The 21,854-nt window shown below is 37.2% G+C and overlaps 1 protein-coding gene across 4 annotated transcripts in view; it reads right to left on the bottom strand.

Annotated features, from left to right (window-relative positions):
- dcc (DCC netrin 1 receptor) overlaps positions 1-21,854 on the bottom strand; it is a 466,971-nt gene that overhangs the window by 101,513 nt on the left and 343,604 nt on the right. For 3 of the 4 annotated variants that reach the window (XM_077498096.1, XM_077498095.1, XM_077498097.1), the window contains exons 16-21: positions 21,204-21,299; positions 13,998-14,236; positions 11,683-11,821; positions 3,771-3,878; positions 1,583-1,777; positions 1,252-1,284 (exon numbers count right to left, since the gene is read on the bottom strand). In XM_077498096.1, the coding sequence (XP_077354222.1) occupies positions 1,252-1,284; positions 1,583-1,777; positions 3,771-3,878; positions 11,683-11,821; positions 13,998-14,236; positions 21,204-21,299 (810 nt within the window). The remainder of the gene's footprint in view (positions 1-1,251; positions 1,285-1,582; positions 1,778-3,770; positions 3,879-11,682; positions 11,822-13,997; positions 14,237-21,203; positions 21,300-21,854) is intronic. The other variant, XM_077498098.1, reaches the window with a different exon arrangement.

Raw genomic sequence — 21,854 nt, 5'->3', positions numbered from 1 at the left:
TTTCAGTGATGAGGAAAACAAGTGTTACATACAACATGAGCAGTTTATGTATTGATTCATGGTCAGATTAAGTGTCATGTGTTTTGTTCTATTTTTGAACATGGTATCGTATCAACAATGTGGCTAAATGTGGATAAATTGTGTGTTATATAAAATAATTTCATTGAAAGTTGAATAAGGTCATATAGGCAACAAGCAATATCCGGAGCACCACAATTGTTCTACTGAAGTCATCACAGCATTTTGCATAGTACAGCTGCACGGCAGTTCTTTGACGTGTGATCTTTGCTCTTCAAATCTATTTCTCCCCTGGGCTGAGAAGGAAACCAGACATACAAGTCAATATCTTTGTTCCAAGAGATATTGGCATATGGGCTGGATAGGATGCTGTGTTTTATAGCATGTAAATTGGATTGTGAATTAAATTTCTAGCTTCATGTAAACACCACAATAAAAAAAAAAAAACACAGTCTTGTAGATCAGTAGGCTACGTTTTTGCAGTCCATGTAAAGAAGGCATGTACTGTATATGGAAATGAATTCTGTCACATTCAAAAAATTCCATGGACTTAATAGATGGCAAAGTTTATAGAATCCATCCAGTTTTGGCATATCGATCAAAAACAGCTGCAGCTCCGCCTACTGTACATTTATTTAAATTATGCACCAGTAGGAGGCAAGGATGATAACTCTTGACAGTGAGGAACTGTGAAAATGGGAACTATACATCAGGTAAACAAAGTCTGATGTACAGTTCAGTAATTACCGAAATCAAATGTTTCATAATTTGTACAAAATAGTAATTTCGCATAACATGACACTTGAAAACGTACAATATATTTATGTTTTTGAAGTTATTACTGTGGGAATCTTAAAGTTTAGTGCTGAAAGACTCTCATTAGCAGCATAACCCATTCTGTTTTCAGTTTCAGTGAAGAGAAACCGAGAGCAGAGTGTCTATTAAGTCGGAGCTAATTTCAGCTCGCTACCATTGTCTCCCATATGTCGGCATTAATAATGACAAAAAGGTCTTCATCTCCTCCCTTTTATTCTTCCTTGTTTGAAGAAAAAAAAACATTTCCCTTTGCAGGTTCCTTCCTCGACTTTCTGTGTGTTCTATTTTTTCTTACTTTCACAAATGATTCATCTTCTTAGCATATTTACTCTTTGTGTCCTATTAGAGTTTTCTTTACTATTTCCCTTGTCGTAATCCTCATGTACTCCCCTGTAGTCATTTTCCAAATCGACCTACCTTGATCATTGGCCATCTTGTCTGGATGTTCCACTGAAATATAAACAAAGTGTTTTAACAAAATAATAATCAGAAAGAAGAAATAAGAAAAAGAAGTCCGCAGTAGGTATTTTTATAGATTTAAAGTATGCATTGTTTTGACACAATAGATCAAAATATTGTGTTAATAGAATTAGAAATGTCAGAATGTTTTTTTGAAAACTGCACAATCCCGACATCTGTGGAATTAATAAGAGATCTTCAGTTCTACAGTTTTGATGTCCACTGTGTAATGGCAAACAACACTTTATTTCCTTGTATATGGATCCTTGTAGCTTCTATTCTGACATACCTTTTGCTGTCCTAAAGTGGACAGGTTCGGACAGCGGACCAACTCCTTTGGCGTTCTTAGCTTGGATCCGGAAGTAATACACTGTGTCAAGGTTTAGATCAACAACCTGATGAGTCAGCCGGTCGCCACTGATCGTTTCCATTACCCAGTCATCTATTGGCATGTTTTTGTCCAGGGTATAGTACAGGATGTAACCTGTAATGGGTGAAAAAAAAATGGCCATGTATTTAATTATGTACAATAGGGATGTCACCATCAGGGCAATATCGTGATACTGTGATGTTAAAACTGCCACAATATCGTCGGCGTTGTTCACAATGTTCACAATATTTACCGTATTTTATAAGGCGCACCTCATTATAAGGCGCACCTTCAATGTATGACATATTTTCAAACTTTTTCCATATATAAGGCGCACCTTCATTGAATGATATATTTTCAAACTTTTTTCATATATAAAGGCGCTACAGTAGAGGCTGGGTTACGTTATGCATCCATTAGATGGTGCTGTGCTAAAAGGAATGTCAATAAAAATCAGATAGGTCAGTCAAACTTTATTAATAGTTTACAAACCAGCTTTCTGACAACTCCATTCACTCCCAAAAAGAATAAACAGCTGTTTTAATATTTTCTCTGAGGTAAAGCATTATCTAGCGATCCAAGATGGCGGGATCTTCTGCGCATGCGCGTCACCAATCGTGCAGGGTCACCGATAGCGTCTTGACAGCGAGACCTGTTGCGGCTCAATATTGATCCATATATAAGGCGCACTGGATTATAAGGTGCATGGTCAGCTTTTGAAAACATTTAAGGCTTTTAGGTGCGCCTTATAGTGCGGAAAATACGGTAAAAGGAACATATTTGTTGAAAAAGTCATGTTGATTTCCATTTGTGCAGTTCTAGCACCCTCTAGTTGCTAGTTTATTAGTGTAATTTAATTTTCATTAGGGATGTTTTGGCTTTCTATGTTTAAAATTATGCTAATTGTCAGATGAAGGGGAGCCTAATTTTCTTGTGAAGCGATCAATGTGTCCTTGCATTAGCAAGTAAGTGCCTCAATATTGTTATTAGAGATTGTGGGTGGTTTATATGCATTGCTGTTATTTACAAAAGCACAATACTGTGCTTTTTTTTTTTTTTTTTAGTACGAGCTCTCTCTCTTTTTATTACAATATTGTGATCTTTTTTAAATATCGCCAACGCCCCCACAATATCGTGATAATTATCGTATCGTGATGAAACATTTCTTGACAATAATATGTTATATGTGACCTCAATAGTCTAAACATGACATTCTGATTAATATTACATTTGTGGAATATGAGTTATGAAGTAAAATCCAACAATTTTTATCCATCTCAGGGGGCGACCATTTTGCCACTTGCTGTCAACTGAAGATGACATCATAGTTGCTCAGGGCTCAGACAACGACCAATCACAGCTCACCTGTTTTCTGAAGTTGAGCTGTGATTGGTTGTAACTTGTTACTTGAAACATGAGCAACTTTCATTTTCACTCAACAGCAACTGGCAAAATGACCGCCTTCTGATATTGATAAAAAGTGCTGGATTTTGCTGCTTAACTCATATTCCACTAATGCAATATTAACCAGAACACCATATTTAGACTAGTGGGGCTGCATATATTATATATGTCAATTTTTGGGGGGGTCGACTTCCCCCTTCCCATGCTAGTCTATCTATGAGTAAAATGTATACAGTAAACATAGACATAATTTAAAATCATATTCATAAGTAACATTTTTAGTGAGACCTTATTTATTAGACATATACAATTTGAGACATAATGATTCAAAAAATTCTTAATAATGGAAAACAATTAAACGTATGATGTTGATTATGATTAGTCATAGAAATGTCTTGAGATTTTGCGACAGTGCTGCATTTTCTAGTGACTGCAATTGTTCTATTCAATGGGATATTACAGCAGAGCTTGTTAAAACAGACAAGAATGTCCATAGGAAATGTGTGTGTGTGTGTGTGTGTGTGTGTGTGTGTTTATATATGCACGCTATCCACAAAGAGCCAAGTGAACAGTTGTACTCTCTAATAGTGTTGATACTGTATGAGAAGTATGTCGTCTCATAACATTCACTGGTCTAATCAAAATGTGTAATAACCTCTCCTTAGACGTAATAACTATTTGTAATGTTATCTTGAACACTCACCTGTGATCCGCCCATTTGCCTCCATCGGTGGTTGCCAGCTGATTAAAATGGCTCGGGGCCGTCCCTCCCGACTGATCACTGTCAAGTCTTTGGGAGCGGAGCTTGGAGCTGCCAACAAAGCATGAAAAAATGATGAAATCAAGCAAGATAAAGTGTGTTTCACTCTCATAAATTCCATGCTTCAGCTGAAATTGGATTTGATTAAGCTAACTCAAATTGAAGGAATAGTTTTTAATTTAGGGACATTCACTTGGCCATACCATCAATTACTGCATATTTTACATTAAAAGAAAAAAGATAGTATGAAATTATGTTATAGGAAAATAGGGGGAAAAAAACAACAAGACTGGCTTTAAAGAGCTAACAAATAGCCCCATTTGACAACTGCTTTGATTTATGTTTATAAATTATTTTAGAGTAAGTTTCTGTCAGGTTCATCAATACTGACACTTTTATAATAATTTTACACAGACACAAAAAGGAGAGAAAGACACCGTAATACCTTTTACACGCTAGCGAGGAGAGCAGAGGAGAACTGTGCCATACAATTCAAACCTATGCTTCTAAAACAGTCCCTCTGCACCCCCTCTTTTTATTAGGATTGCCTGACACTCAAAATGCTAAGGGGAGGGGAAGCGAACGCGATACCGCTTATCTTCTCCATCCAGGTTCTTCTTTGACGTTCGATCATGACTTTGCAGAAACTCAACAAACGTCACGTCTCATGCAAAGGCACTTTCGATTGCCAACGGATGCGTAATTTTGGTCTCCAGATCTTCAAGAGCAGTTTTTGCTCTCGCTGCAAACACTATATTTAATATGAATGATTATGAAAACTTAGCAAATGTATGATAAAAACAATACAGTTAAATCAATCAAATCATCTTCTGCAAATCACACTTGTTAGTTAATTATTCTTAATTCAACAATTATTCTATCAGTTTCTTAAAGGGGACACTTCTTTTAAAATATACACTTGATAAAGAATTGCAGTATGCTTTGTATACACTTGTCGCACTTTGATTCCAACTACAGTTTTTTTTGTTGTTGTTAGGGGGACAGAATTCTGTCCTTTGCAAGTCTTGTGAAAATGCAGCATAGTTCAATGGGAAGAATAGCACACTATACTATTGCACATACAGTAGCTAGATAATAAGAATGTAGGTAAACAGCTTTTTTTGTGTTGTTCCTTCTGGTGTGCATGCCCTGGCCACATGAGAGCAATATATTGCAGATATATGGATATACTGTAGGTCTACATGGAGACTCCTATGTAGAAATATTAGTTGTTCTTCACAGATGATAAAGAATATATGTCTGTGTCTATTTTTAAAATGTGTTGTATAATGTGATTATGTTTTAAATGTTTTTTTTGTGTTTGTTTGTCTAAAAGCCATTTTACGGACGGGCATTGGAAATTAGCATTGATGCTGTGATGCAGTGCATTAGAGATTGTCTTTCATTTCACATAAAATGAATATTGATATACTAGTATCTTTTACATTTGTTGCTAGACATAGCTGTTGCTAAAATAATTATCATTGATGCTTTTAGCACATATATATGTAGGTGCGTTTCCATTATCCTTGGATTGCCACAAGCAATTTGCGCAAAAGCAAGCTGGTAATGGAAACACTGGATTTCCGAAATTCGCTCAAATATCCCCAAAAAGTTTTTGCGCTCTCATCAGGTGGTTTTTGAGATGTTCGCAAAAGTGTAATGGAAACACTTTTTGCGCATTAGTAGTCATGTGACACGCCCGGTTACGGAGGAAAGGAATGTAACACGTTGTTTGCCAATGTGTATTTTTATTTACTTGCAATTGACTAATATTTGTTTTGAGAATTATTAATTTCCGTATTGTATTTTAGTTTTACATGCTGACATGTTTTGTATACTGCACATGTCATGAGCGCAAAAGAGAGAGGTGTAACCGAGCAAGCCTTGTTCAAGAAAGAGTTGAATAAAAGGAGAGGAGCTTGAAATCCTGTCCTGCCATGTCTGGTTAATTTAGCAGGGAAGATGCCAGAAAACATCAGAAACTTTAAACTATTTGTGACCCGACTTTTACTCAGCCTCCGGGGAAAAAAACCAAAACATTTTAGGGTTACAGGAGCTTTTGTGTCGGAAATGCCTCCCGAGGGGATAACAAATATTTTTAAGCACCAAGCGATTTAGCTATAGAGCCAATATGCCGCCGTTCAATGCACGTTGCATATCATTGCATGAGAAATGGCCGTTACCACGGGCAACAAGCGAGACACGGCGCATGTTGTTGTTGAAATCTGCCCCATAGCACGAGTTATTAGTTTGATGTTTAGTTTGACAGTCATGATTCAAGGTTGCACAAAAAAATGTAATTACAAAGATTGGCACATATCTTGAAAAACATGATGTCGGGTCACTCGTATCTCAAGCCATCATTGTACTCTGATTAACTCATTCACTCCCAGCCATTTTCACTGAAGCAACCCTCTTCGCTCCCGGCTGTTTTACTGGGTTTTGACTGATTTTGCAAGGCCCACAGAGTATTGTGTTCTATTGCTATAAAAACAGGCAACCTACCAAAAGAAAGATTCTAGTCTCTTCTTTCATCAGGAAAAAAAAAAGGATAAGTTAAGTTTCATCATTATTCACAAATCTGTTTAAAAAAAGTGGGAAAATAGGTTGTTTCAACATAACCCTGGTTGATCTCTTATACGCTTTTGCCACCTGCTGGCCGTTTTTGTCACAACTACCATTTGCTTCAAGCATTCTCTTCAGTTCAGAGGCTGCATCAATCCTTCTGTATGCACTAGCATAAAAAAAACATAAAAACCCCCGTATAAATACGTCTTTGGGAGCATGGTAATATTTAAAATAGAACGTATTTATACGTTTTTGGGAGTAAATGAGTTAACCTTATTCAAGCACTTGTACTGACTCCCTATACTAATGTACTGTAGATGAGATGCAGTATATTTAAACCGGGTACCAGCGAGGAACAGAAAAAAAAAAAATCTTGCTTCGTGGTGGAATACTACACGTCATAATTAATTAAAAATGAATCGTGTGAATGGTCAAAATATGCTCATTAGGCTTTCACATATGCTAGCCAGTGGAATCACAAAGATGACACCACACTGAAATGAGGTCAATAGACCGCTCACACTGCGCTGAACACTAAGTCACATTAGCATGTCAGCAGACCAAGCCATTTTTTCTAATGGCCGCATATATTCATATTCACATTTTATCAACTTGAATGAGGGCCAAATGAACTTGGTCTTCATGCCCTTTTCTCAGGCAATGTGTATTTGAAAAAAAATATTCTTGCCTTTTGACCTAGTGTAGTTAACGTTCTTTAAAAATAAACAACTAACTAACTAACTAACTAAATAAATAAATAAATAAATTCCTGTCTAAGCCAATGTGCTAATTGCTTATTAAAAAACGTCAACAAGTGCATTCCACAATTTGGGGCAAATGGACTGCACGTTTTTTAATATTGTTTGAGGGACAGTGAGTAAAAGACCATCAGCAGATTGCAGTGACCTAACAGCACAACAAAATAACACCACAGCCCCCAAGTATGGAGGAGCATGATCATAAACGGCATATATATGTGATTGTTAAAATGTCCTGGATTCAAAAATTAACAAAAGACAAGTGCAAGGATGACAGAACAGGAGTGATGGACACCGAGACATTCTGATAGAATTGGAAAAGTTCTAATGAGTTAAGTTTGGTGAAGCCAGTACTGCAATGCTCTCTGTGAGGAGACACATGCTTGAATGATAATATCTAATCCAGAGTGATATTAACATGGACATGGGCTAACATTTCAAAAATAGTTTTAAGGTTTTAAAAAAAAAAAAAAAAAAAAAAAAGCAGGGACAGTTTACAGTTTTAATCTGGTTATGAAAAGACATGGCCTTATGTGCCTATTTATTTACCCATGTCGTTTAATCTCCTTTGCAAAATGAGACCCCAATGTTCCTCAAGCTACGGGGCTCATCTTGAGAAAGTGCTCATTTGGGAGCTAAGCTTGCAGGGGCAACAAACAATACTTCAATTTTCGCCACATTTAGCTCAAGTGAGTTGTGCATTATCCAGTCCTAATGACTTTATCTCAACTGTACTATAAGTGCTAAAAGTAAACTACATCTGGAAGTCATCTGCATAACGGTCTTATGAGATACTATTAAATTTACTGTTGACATTTCAGATAGCAAGCATGTAGACCTAATAAACGATGGGCCCTAAGTCTGACCAATGAGGAATCCCACAGAAAAGGGGTACAGAGAATTGTGGGTTATTGCCAATATAACAAATAAGCCTTATTAACAAATTTGTAAGAAACCTAAAGTAATAAATGAATAAATGAATAATACAGTAAATATTCAAATGAGAATATATATATATATATATATATATATATATATATATATATATATATATATATATATATATGTATGTATGCCATTTGTCAGTGATCTATGATTGTCAAAAAATTAACCACTATAATTTAGTTTAATGAGGCAAAACCTGCCACTGCTCAAATCATTGATGTCATAGTTAATCAAGTTTTAATCAAAGTACACTGTTTACCCTTCTACTGCCTGCTATGAGTTTGATTAATTCATTTTAATGTGGCGTTTCAGACAACACAATTTGATCCCTTCACTGAATGCAAACTGATCTGTGGAACAAGATGCTGCGGATTCCTTACATTGTTTGACCTAATTATTTGAGACATCCCTGTAGTTATGGTGAGAACATCATTTTGTGCGTGGTGTCATTTAAATAATCAAGATTTGCTATAATTATGTTGTTTTGCATCCCCTTCCAGGAGACGGTAATTGTTTACTAATGGCTTTTATTGATCTACAGTACATTAATACAGTGTTGTTCGAAGTTATAATATTGCACTATATCATCAAGTGTGGGGATAAAACGTTGAGTTAAACCAGGGGTGTCAAACTCCTGTTAGCTCAGGGGCCGCATGGAGGAAAATATATTACCAAGTGGGCCACATCGGTAAAATAACGGTATATAACTTTAAAAAAAAATTACCGTCATTTATACACAGATTTGTGGACAAAACCTAAATTACGGCACTCAACTGAACTGTAATCATGTTGTTCCGAAAAAATAACACAAATGCAAATAGAATGTGGCAACACTTTGCTGGTATACGTTCCGGACGTGTTAAATCGAACTGTTTTGCATATATATATTGTTCCCACTTCCCAGAATGCATTGCATGGCGCAGTTAATGACGTTATAAGGACGCTAATCCTTGTCATATCTATTTGTGTTAAAATTGAATTTGTGTCATATTTGACACGTTTATGTCAGTCTATGATTTAGAAAAAATAAAAAATAATAAAGAAAAAAAATAAATAATAATAATAATAATAATAATAATAATAATAATAATAATAATAATAATAATAACAAACCGTAAATTTAAGTTTTGTGTAAAATAATGACATCCAGGACAATTCCCCCGTACAAGTTGCATTGCTCATCTGACGACTGCTTGTGAAATTACAAATTTTATATATTTTGATTGTGGCCGGCTGATGAAGTCCGACAATACCGTTTTTTTTTGTTTTTTTAACTTTATAAAATCAATCATCTCGCGGGCCGGATTAAACCCCTTTGCAGGCCTGATCCGGCCCACGGGCCGTATGTTTGACACCCCTGAGTTAAACCATGGGCCGGTGTGGCTCAGTGGTAGCGCGGTCGTCTCCCATCCCAGAGGTTGCGGGTTCGATCCCATGCCATAGTTACCACACCGAAGTATCCTTGAGCAAGATACGGAACCCCCCAGTTGCTCCTGATGCTGAAGGAGTCGTTGAATGTAAAGCGCTTTGAGGGCCTTGTTAGGTGGAAAAGCGCCACATAAATGAAGTACCAGTTACCATGAAGAAGGACATTTGACATGCCAAAAATATCTTAACTGTGGTGACCCCTGTTGTGATGAACCGAAGGTCACTTTCTCCTGAAATGTAATTGTGGCCAAGGTAACAGACAAAAGCAGTGACAGATTAATAGGGTCCCAATTTTATAGCATCGTCAATGAAATGTGAAACTCAGGCCTTTTTAGAAAATGAATGAGCCGTTAGTTTTAATGTGTACGCAATGTCATCACCATCGCAACATTAGAAAGTTATCACAGGAATCAATTTTTATTATACATTCGGATTACTAGTCTATAATCATTTTTTACCGACCACTAATAACAAATCTGAATACGTGGGATGAGATGCAACAAATGCATAGATGTGATCAGTGTGTGTGTTTTATGAGAGTATGTGCAGACCACTGCAGGGAGCGAGTGCGCCGCGTCCATCTGCTCCTTCTGAATGTCAATGTATTCCAGTACAGCCCAAGGGAACTGGCAGGGTAATGCCGTTCACGCTTAATTGGGTGACAAATCCAACAGACATGATTGTAAACACCCTGAAAGGGATACCTTGACATTTTGATTTCACTCAATTCTGTGTTTCATTGTTGTCGAGCAGGCAATTGTCATGCTGTTGCTGCAGGGTAGTATGGCGGACAACACCAAACCTATGGTATCTGTTAATCCTTATTACAACTAACCACTTTTCAGGGATGCAAACACAGAATGGGGGGGGCAAGTTAAACATTTGAATGATAGGAACATGCACCATGTCAGAGTTTTCAGGTCAATTCTTCGATACGCGAACTTGGAGGTCTGATTGACTCAGCGTTTTTCATTTCTTTGAAATGGAAGTATATTCCAAATGAGGAAAAAAAATTGTTGGACAAAGTAAACAGTGCTGAGTAAGAATTAAAAAGGCCAAACAAGATTTAATTGTCCAAGCTTAATGAATGTTAAGGAAATGGTCAAACCGATCTTTGAGGAAAATTAATTTGGAGTATGTAGTCAAAATCATGGCTCGTCTTCATATACACAATAACATCAAATATTTAGTTTACGGTATATGTACCGTATTTTTCGGATTATAAGTCGCAGTTTTTTTCATAGTTTGGCCGGGGGTGCGAGTTATACTCTGGTGCGATTTATGTGTGAAATGAACACATTATTATATCATTTCACATGTATTTTCAAACTAAACCGCAAGAGGGCGCTCTAGGCCTGTGTTGATAAGTTCAACATTGCCGGTAGAAGAGCATCGTCTACCTCCCGAGTTGGGGGAGTTGTTTAAAAGTGACACCGAGGATGAAGATTTCATTGGATTTAGTGATTTGGAGTGAAACTGATAGTTTGGTAAACTTGTTAGCATGTTCTTTATGCTAGAGTTATATGAATAACTTGTAGAGATGGGAACATAATTCACCCACGGAACGTTGGGACGAAGGGAGAGTTCCAGGTGGGAAGGTTTTGTTCTGTGTAAAAGGGGAGTTAGCCTGTTAGCTTCCAGCTGAGTGGGGAGTTGCTGTTAAGACCTCAGAAGCTGATGTCAATAAAACGCCAGCCTTTGGCTCCGTGCTTCAACACTCCGCCTCCGACTCCCGTCACTGCTCGCTACAAACTCTTAATATGTTACGTCGTTACTGACATTACCAAGCATGTCAGTCATGTAACGTTAGTATACCGTACACTTATTCAGCCTGTTGTTCTCTCTTTTATTTGTATTTTAAATTGCCTTTCAAGATGACATGTATGTTTTTGGTGTTGAAGTTTACCAAATAAATTTCCCCCAAAAATGCGACTTATGCTCCAGTGCGACTTATATATGTTTTTTCCTTCTTAATGATGCATTTTTTGGCTAGTTCGACTTATAATCCGGAGCGACGTATAAATCCGAAAAATACGGTACTTGGCTTTCTTGTGGACCAACAAAAATGTATTCAAAAGGTGACAATTTTTTTTTTCCTTTTCTGGTTGAAAAACAACACTGTGTGGGTGCATGCGTGCACTCATGTGATGTACCTGCTTCATAGGTGGTGGCATGCGCTGTCATACTCCAAGTACTGGATTTGCGACCTTTGGTCACCATCACAGCAAACTCGTACATAGTGTTTGGTTTGAGGCCGGTGACGGTATGGCTGAGGGCGGTGGTATCTGCAGACTGGAAATCAAAAAAACACTTTTTAGCGATTGCATTCTTACAACATCAGAAGTAAGGGAGGCATCGCCGAACTGGCTCATGTCTGTCTTACTGTTTAACTATAAAAGAGCTATACAACCCCAAGCAAAAAGTATGGAATCGCCAGTCTTGGACCAGCACTCACTCAGACCTTTTATTCTGTAGATCAAACTTAGAAAAAAAGCGTGAAACAGTCGTAAGATTATTCCAAAGTGCAACATCTTGGCTTCCAGAAACACTAAAAGAAATGAAGAAAAAAACTTTGTGCTGGTCAGTAAATGTTACTTTTATAGAGCAAGTGCAGGGAAATAAATATGGAATCACTCCATTCTGAGGAAAAAAAAAATGTTACCAAAACAAAAAGCAAATCATAGAGTTTGCTTTACAACTGCTTTTCAAGAAGATTTTGTGCTTCATCTGTTTGCAAAAGGTTCTTTTCAAGCTCACAAATTCACTTGGTATCGTGTACAGTATCATTGAGTAGTGATAGGCAACCCAAATATCTCAATATTTGTTCTTGTCCTGCATTTGGAATTTTTTTTTTTGTCAAGTTAATATATAACAGTCTTGGATAATAAAGTATACCATGGAATAAAATATCCATTCATTCATTCATTTTCTGAACCACTTGTTCCTCACAAACGTTGCGGGAGGTGCTGGAGCCTATCTCAGCTGGCTATGGGCACACCCTGAACTGGTTGCCAGCCAATTGCAGGGCACACAGAGACGAACAACCATCCACACTCACAAGCACACCTAGGGACAATTCGGAGCACCCAATTAACCTGCCATGCATGTCTTTGGAATGTGGGAGGAGACCGGAGTACCCGGAGAAGACCCACGCAGGCACGGGACGAACATGCAAACTCCACCCAGGAAGGCCGGAGCCTGGACTCGAACCCGAGTCCTCAGTATTGGAAGGCGGACATGCTAACCAGTCGTCCACTGTGCCACCCTGGAATAAAGTATTATAACCTAAATCAAAACTACATGAACAATTCTGTCTTATGGCATATATTACAAAAAAATAAATAAAACTAAATATATATATATATATATATATATATATATTAGGGGTGTTAAAAAAATTGATTCGGCGATATATTGCTACATCGCGCGATTCTCGAATCGATTCAATAAAAAAAAAATCATTTTTTTTTATTTATTTTTTTTTTAATTTTTTTATTTTTTTTTATTAAGAGCTCAGAATTGTTCATTCGGTAGTCTTACCGATTCAACGTCTTATCATCATTGCCTTTTTGTTTTTCTTTTTGTGTGTGTGAATCGATTTTTAAACTTCCATTTTTAATGGAAAAATATTCAACAAAACGTCTGACTTCGGGTTAGGATTCACACCTTGAGCATGGAAGAATGTTATATGAACGGAACATTAAGCCTTAATATTTTATTTTAATGCTGTTCAAACATGAAACAGATTACAACCTCTATAAGACTTAAATTTCAGATAAATAAATAATACATTTTCATATAAATCTTACACTCTACAAGCTTACTGATTAGTATTTTCTAAATTTGAATGAAAAAAAATCTCAACAATCGACTTATAAATTATTATCGGGATTAATCGGTATCGAATCGAATCGTCAGGTAGTAGGCAATTCACACCCCTAATATATATATATATATATATATATATATATATATATATATATATATATATATATATATATATATATATATATATATATATATATTACAGAAGGGACTACCACTACCACCACTTGTTTCTTCGTGGTGCTTTCACATGTATTGGCGTGACGGTAGACAGTGACGAGGGTACAAAACGCTTTGGTTTGTAAAGGGAGCCCACAAGGTGGTATCAGTATGACAAATGTTTTCCATCCATTGTTAATCAATTCTAGAATGTGGGCATACTATAAACGAAGCAACTGGACAACTAAGCTCTCTTTGTGCCACAGACGAGCCTGCAGAAAGCATGAATAATTCCAATTCGACTCAACAATGATCAGACCCTTGGCAGCAAGTGTGAAATACGGAGGGAAATGTTTAAACGGGTTTTCTGTTATGCCAAGCCTAGTGCCATTACAAGTCTGTTTTGATCACTTCAACTCAAGTCTGTAAAAACACTACATTGTATGTAATGGAGAATTTCTGCGCTTGAACTATCTGTGTTTACCTTGTACTTGCCGCTGGTGGAGTAGCTGGTCTTCCACTTGACTGAGTAGTAGCGGACCTCAGACGACTTCTGGTTCTTGGTCATGGAATTGTCAGCCCACGAAACACGGACTGAGTCCGAGGAAAGAGCCACAGCTTGGACCCCGACGGGGGGTATCATGGGGGTGCTGGTGTCTGGCATGGGAGTGGGGTATTTATCAAAGAGATGGAAAAGGTCATCCTCAGATGGGTCAATGGGGTCTGATGTGGGGTTGGTAATATGGCCGGGGTGATTAAAGTACATTGAGGACATAAACAGTGTAATTAATGTGTGACAATGATTTGCATGAGTAAGCCAGGCACATTTTTTGTTATCAAGCATATGTGTCAGAAAAGGAAATGTATGATTATTTGGAAGTGGCATGCAGTAGGTAGAGATGTCAGAAAAAAAGAAAATGATGCAAGATGTGGATGCATGAGAGAGGAAAAGGGAGAGAAAACAATTACAGAGAGAGTAAGACAATAATAAGAAGACATTTACAGACAATAGTTATCACTATCAGCAAGAACTGAAGAAATACTGAAGACACTGATCAACAGTGTAGAGTTTAACACTCAAAAGAAAATTGACTCATCAGATATCGTGCTGTTTTTCCCCAAAATATTTTTTTTTCTGATATTAATATGATATGAATGAAACGTAATGTGCTCTATGCCTGCTTCTGTGAGAACAACTGCAGGCTATGCAAACAACAGCAAGACTAGATTATGAGAAAAAAACTTTTAATTAGACTTTGCAATTCTTTGACAAGTTTTGAAATGTAACCTTTTGAAAAGAAAGTTTAAAGATTAACACTTCTTCAGAGGGTGATTATATCTTACTCATGAAGGATGAACATTTTTTCGTACACAATATTGTTTTCCAGCTATCATAAGAGTCAAGAACCATCTGTGCCAATGACACCCATCTGTTTGGATCCGTGTCTTCAGATAAGAGAGCATGCTTCCTTCATGTGCGCTCAGAAACATTTTCTACATAAAAAAAATAAATTAAAAAAAATAATAATAATAATGATAATAATGAGGAGATAAAATACATATTTACGGAGCCCCTAAAGTGACATGGGAGAGAGAGAAAAAATAAAAAAATAAAAAAATAAAAAAACATATATATACATATATATATATATATATATATATATATATATATATATATATATATATATATATATATATATATATATATATATATATATATATATATATATATATATATATATATATATATATATGTATATATAATTTATTTAATTTTTTCTTCTCATCCAGACGAGAAAGTTTCTCTTCCGGACAAGAAAAGTTTCTCGTCCAGATGAGAAAAGTTTCTCGGCCGGACAAGAAAGTTTCTTGTCCGGACAAGAAACTTTCTCCTCCGGACAAAAAACACATTTAATTAGTTTTTTTCTCCCATGTCACTTTCGGGGCTCCGGAACATATTAAACTGATTACAATAAGAAATATGTTTTACATATTGTCTGAGTTATTATATGATATTATTTTTTTCGTTTTCACTCATGTTTAAAGTTTGATTCTTCGGAGCCTGACATGTTCCTGACATGCACCACCTGAATTTTTCTGAGTTATAAACGTGACTTCTCAACATCACTGAGGAGCACCTGAAGGAAGCAGAACATAAAACAGACGCTATGACAGCTGTCGTCATAGAGCTGGAATGAGCACAGCACAGTGGAGAATAAAATATAAAATGGTCTGCTTATTCCAGCTCTGCTAGCTCAGATCTATGGACAGTCAAACCTAGTGAAATCAGAAACACAGTTAGAGACAAGGAACGTAGCTATGAAATATCAGGCTGGTTCAGGTTCACAGAATGTAATTGGAGCTAGGAGTTAGTTGTAGTCTTTTTTTAAATTTTTTTATTTTTTATAGCTGAGAGCAACACAACAGTTCAGAGTTTGAAAATACATGACAAGGAAGACATCAGCCTACCTTTGGGGCAAATAATTCAAGAATGGAACTGAATGGGGTATATGCCATGGAAGAGGCGGGCCTGTTTTTGCACATCAGCTTTGGTTCCGGTTCGGTTTGCGATGTGTGGACTGTGTCCAAAAAAAAAATACTTGTGCCTCCGACTTTGTGCCCCTTTGTGCGCATTCGCAACCCGGACCGGAACCAAACTCACGTGCAAAATCCCGCCTCTTCCGTGGCATATTCCCCATTGGTAAAGACACTTTACATGCCTTTTGATTAAAAAAAAAATAAATAAAATAAAAAAAAATAGTTGGCCCTGTTTTGTTTTTGTTTTTTGCTTCTCTCTTTTAAAATAATTGATGGGTTAGTCTACGTTAGTAAAGTCACACATTTGACATAGCTGACCTTGCCCAACCATAACATGACAATTTGAACTGGCAAGTGCATATTGGCATCTTTACTTTGATACAAAAATGTACAAAACCGTACAAACACTTGATAACATGTACAGCATGCATTTAAGGTTGAGAGAGCTTGTTAATGAAACAAAAATAATAAAAGTGATGGGGAAATATTCATAATAGTAAAAACAAATTTGATGAATATTAATCAGGCCATTGTTTTTTTTTGTTTTTTTTTTAAATTGTGGTTGAACAGAATTATTTAAAAAAAGAAAAATCATGAAACAGGCTTGGACAAAAATGATTGTATAGTTCTTTAGAATGTTCTTTCTAATTTCCTGAGATACCTCTCTCCATCTCCCCTCCTTCTTTTTGTTCTGCTCCTCTCCTTCCTTATGATGTAGATTATCATGGTCTGGGTTGGGTTTTGATTATCCATCCATCCATCCATTTTCTTGACCGCTTATTCCTCACAAGGGTCGCGGGGGGTGCTGGCGCCTATCTCAGCTGGCTCTGGGCAGTAGGCAGGGACACCCTGGACTGGTCGCCAGCCAATCGCAGGGCACACAGAGACGAACAACCATCCACACTCACAAGCACACCTAGGGACAATTTGGAACGTCCAATTAACCTGCCATGCATGTCTTTGGAATGTGGGAGGAGACCGGAGTACCCGGAGAAGACCCACGCAGGCACGGGGAGAACATGCAAACTCCACCCAGGAATGGCCGGAGCCTGGACTCGAACCGGAGTCCTCAGAACTGGGAGGCGGACGTGCTAACCACTGGGTTTTGATTAGTTTTTTATTTTACTTTTGTCCCGGTTCAGGTTTAGTTCAGGTTTCATCTTTATCCTCATGTTTTTTTAAGTTTCCGCCATGATCTGTCTTTTGTTTTGTTGTCCTTGTGTGCCTTCCTGGTCTTGTCAAGCATTGTCATGTCCACCTGCGTTTGCCTGCCCTTCCTCATGTGCCAACCAGTCAGCATCCTCTGCCAGTTGTGTCTTGCCCAGCCGTGTCTAATTGTGTCAATTAGTGTATGTGTATTAAGTTTCTTGTCTTCCCCGCTGTCCGCGTCGATTCATTGTTGTTTTCACCCCGTTATGCTGCAGATTTTTTGCCTTGTTGTTTCCCCAATGTCTTGCTTTGCTTATCTTGACAGAGATAAAACCTGACAGAGAGATAAAGTGCTATATAGTGTACGTACACGCCATTTACCATTTTACCATTTCTTCACTTCCTGTCCATGTTTAGTGTGGTACACACCATGACATCAAACAGCGCAGTGATTACCTGTCACCCTTTCAGTAGGCCGACTTTCTAGTTACAAGTTTCAAGACATGATGTTAATTAGAGGGCACAGCTTGGGTGAACATGTCCCTATGGTCAAATTATTTTTAATCATTTTGCTTTAAATAATAAAATAAAATAAATTAAATTAGAGTTTCATTTATTATTTCTCATGATAATTTATTTTGTTTATTTTATTGTTAATGATGTCTTCTCTCAAAAACAGTGGGTTACCAAAAATTAGACCCTGTTTGGAGCTCACAATGCATCAAAAGCCTTTATCAACTCACTCTGCGAGTTTAATTCGGCCAGATATACAGGGTGTTTCAAAATGTTTGACCCCATTTCGTAGGCCAATAATTTAGACAATTTTCGTTGGAATGACCTCAAATTTTCACAGCTTGTGTAGAAACGTTTCAAGTTTTTGCGTGTAACATCGAGCTTACACAAAACACAGGAAAGGAAGTTCTGAACATCTTAAAAAACACTTGGGCTGTAATTCCAAAATATACCCTGCCACTTGGTGTTGAACATTTATGAAAATCTGTCATAGAACCGACAAATATTTGTACTTTTCTTTGTAAATTTAACCTATAAAACTTATGACCTTCAACATAGTGTATTTAGTTTCATTAACTCATTTGCTCCCAATAACGTGTAAATATGTTTTTTTTTAATGTTCTAAGTGTCCCAAAGACGTAGTTATACGTTTTATTTTATTTTTTTTATGCTCGAGCATACAGAAGGCTTTGATGCAGCCTCTCAACTGCGAAGAACGGTTGCAGAAATGGTAGTTATTACATAAACGGCCAGCAGGTGGCAGCAGAGCAAATGAGATCAACCAGGGCCATGTAGAAAAAAAGCTCAATTACTTACAATTTTGAATAGATTTGTGAAAACTGATGAAACTTAGCTCTCTTCTAATGCTAATTGCTGCAAAACGGAAGCAGATAGAAACCCTTTTTTTTTCCTGATGAAAGAAGAGACTTTAATCTTTCTTTTGATAGGTTTCATGATTTTATAGCAATAGAACAAAATATTCTGTGGGCCTTGCAAAATCAGTCAAAATCCAGTAAAACAGCCAGGAGCGAACGGCATTGCTTCTGTGAAAATGGCTGGGAGTCAATTAGTTAAGATCCATCAAGTAGTTTCCGAGATATGGGCATTTAGAATGGGGTCAACCATTTTGGAACACCCTGTATTTTCCTGTAGCCACTAGTTTAAAATTTAGAATAACATACATATTAAAACACGGGGCTACAATATCAAATTACAGAAAAAATGCAAGGTGTTGTAAAAATGTTTGTTTGTTTTTAATGTAAATGTAAACCCATATATTGAAAATTACCTTCACACTGTATAATTTAAATCAGTTGAAAGTGAAATATTTTGATCAACAAGATGTCAAATAACGACATCATCAGTTCTTGAAAATGTGTGCTAATGTTTGCCATGTTGGGGCTCGAGCTTAAACCAAGTGGATCAACCTTAATACTCAGGGGAGGTGTACAACTTTGGGGCAGATGTGAGCGCTGACTCTGAAGGAGGTACACTACAGCAGTTAAACTAGTCACTCAGCCTCACAAATAATGCTAGTGTCAGGACAGAATACAGATGAACACTGCACTCCTGCTACACCGACTTTCCTCTGCCACAGCTCTCATTATTCTCTACATCACTGCTCATGTCTCCAATCTTGTTCTGCTTACCCATCCTTCTTTTCTTCCCCTCCCCCTTATTTCCCATCCATCCTTTGCCCAATTTTTGCTCACTTTCTATTTTAACTTTGCGTTTTCTTTTGCCATTTCCTGTTTAATGTTATCTCTCCATTCCCTCAGGTCACTCATTGTCCCTCCCCACCTGTTCCCCTGCCCCGTCTTCACTGCCAACGCTTTACAAAGCTATGCCTCGGTAGAGAGTGTGTGGTGAAGTGAGGACAAGACAGCACTGCATATTAATGAGGATCCCACTTTAAGAAGAAAAAAAAACAGCATATTAAAGCTGCGATAAAAAAAAAAAATATTAATAATAATAAAAATCCTGAGACACCACTTGTATAAAGTGATTCAGCTTTTCCTAGCATGGATATATTAAAACCGCGTCTGTGTTTGAGTAAGAGATCTCCACCAGTTCTTTTTCATCTTTCATGCTTGCATAAACTGTACTACAAAGTAACATACATCAGAAGTGTATAACTAGTTGAACTATTTAATGGATGTCAAAACGATCAACACACGGCCATGAAACAATGTGTGATTCCACAGTCTTAAATGTGACTAGGGAGTCAAAGCCAAGTGGAAACATAACAGAAATGTCGGGAATAATTTTTTGCCATTTCACAATCAGACCGAAATTGGGTTTATTTCTTATGTTAAAGTCTGGCGAGTTTTACCATTTTGTGAATGTAAACAACAACAACAACAACAACAACAACTTGCTTGCGAGGTTAAGTTTTGATTTTACTAGTATGCTTACTGAGTTGCATAGTTGATTGTTTTGCGTATTTATTTACATGCATTATGCTACTAACTCCCCGGCTGATGTTTTCAATATTAAACTCCATCCATCCATCCATCCATCCATTTTCTTAACCGCTTGCTCCTCACAATGGTCACGGGGGTGCTGGAGCCTATCCCAGCTGGCTTCAGGCAGTAGGCGGGGTACAGCCTGAACTGGTTGCTAGCCAATCGCAGGGCACACAGAGACAAACAACCATCCACACTCACAAGCACACTTAGGGACAATTTGGAACGTCCAATTAAACTGCCATGCATGTCTTTGGAATGTGGGAGGAGACCGGAGTACCCGGAGAAGACCCACGCGGGCACGGGGAGAACATGCAAACTCCACCCAGGAAGGCCGGAGCCTGGACTCGAACCGCTATTTCTTCAAGTTCTATCTTTCTTTGTCTGAATTTAAACACAATCACCATGTCCATGGAAAAAACGGACGAAAGGTCATCATAAATAATGAATTGTTATGTTAAGCACTATGGCGGTGAGGTGGGTGGCCTCTACTTACGTTTTTCTTTGCGACTCTACCATCTTACCATCCAGCTAAGTGTAAATCACAAATATATCTCCTAATGTGATTGTGAGACTGGTAAAGGGCTTATTTCAGTTAGAGACAGCTTTATGATAAAAGAACTACAGTGATTTAGAAAACAAAAGATTTATGATTCATGTAGTCCTGCTTCTTACTTTGTAGTATGGACACAAGGAATAAAGAAGAACATTACAAGCATTAGTTGACACTTGTTATTAAAGACAGAGTTCATTGTTATTACACTTCTTTTTTTTTAAACAGTGTACAGTTGTATGGTTCTCGTAATGTTAGCATGTTAGAGAAATAAATTGTCAAGGAACAAATGGCCAGTTTTCAAGAAAAAAAGTTTGCTCAAGCTTAATGGTTGAGCTGTACATTAACCTGTTATAATGCCATTTAAGTCTAGCTGCCATTAATGCTAGTGTTAGCTGTTAGTATCAGTATTCTTCACAGCTAAAATGCACTGAATCCTACAGCACAGTAAGAGTGATTAGAAATATCTTACCTGTCAGAGATCGAGTGACAGCGCTCTCATACAGAGGAACTCCTTCTCCAGCGTTATTGAAGGCCTTCAGGGAAATCACATAGTGTGAGCTTGGCTCTGTCAGACACAAATAGGAATACAGAGCTCGAGGTGACATTCAGCTCATCATGCACTTTGGATAACAATTTTAAAGTCATTTGCTTTTTGCTTTGATTTATTTTGCACTCAATAGCAACTTAATACAGCAATCATTTTCATCATTTTCAGTGTGTACTGATGATCAAATAATGGGTAATTCATGAATTAAAAGACAACTATAATGAAAGCTATTACATTAATGATGGAAAAAATAGTAAGACTGAGTAGAGTTTTAGTAATTGCACAGATTTCTTGTTTCTATTACCCACTTCATTGTCAAAAGGGCCTCTTTGTTACTCAGCAGTATTTTGTATGAAAAGTAATGTGCTATTATTAAAGGAAAAAAATACAAATTTGCTGTCTTCTTTTTGTAATGACATGCCTCACTTCAACCTTTGTCAAATTATTAGGGATGGGCGAGCACTGATACTAGCCTTATCTTAAGTAGGGATAGACCGATTATCGGCCGGACCGATTGTCGGTGCCGACATTTGGCATTTTGACAAATATTGGCATCGGCCATTTTTTTAATCT

This window comes from Festucalex cinctus, chromosome 15 (assembly GCF_051991245.1).
Source record: "Festucalex cinctus isolate MCC-2025b chromosome 15, RoL_Fcin_1.0, whole genome shotgun sequence".
Classification (NCBI taxonomy): domain Eukaryota; kingdom Metazoa; phylum Chordata; class Actinopteri; order Syngnathiformes; family Syngnathidae; genus Festucalex; species Festucalex cinctus.
This window is presented reverse-complemented; position numbering and strand designations above follow the sequence as displayed.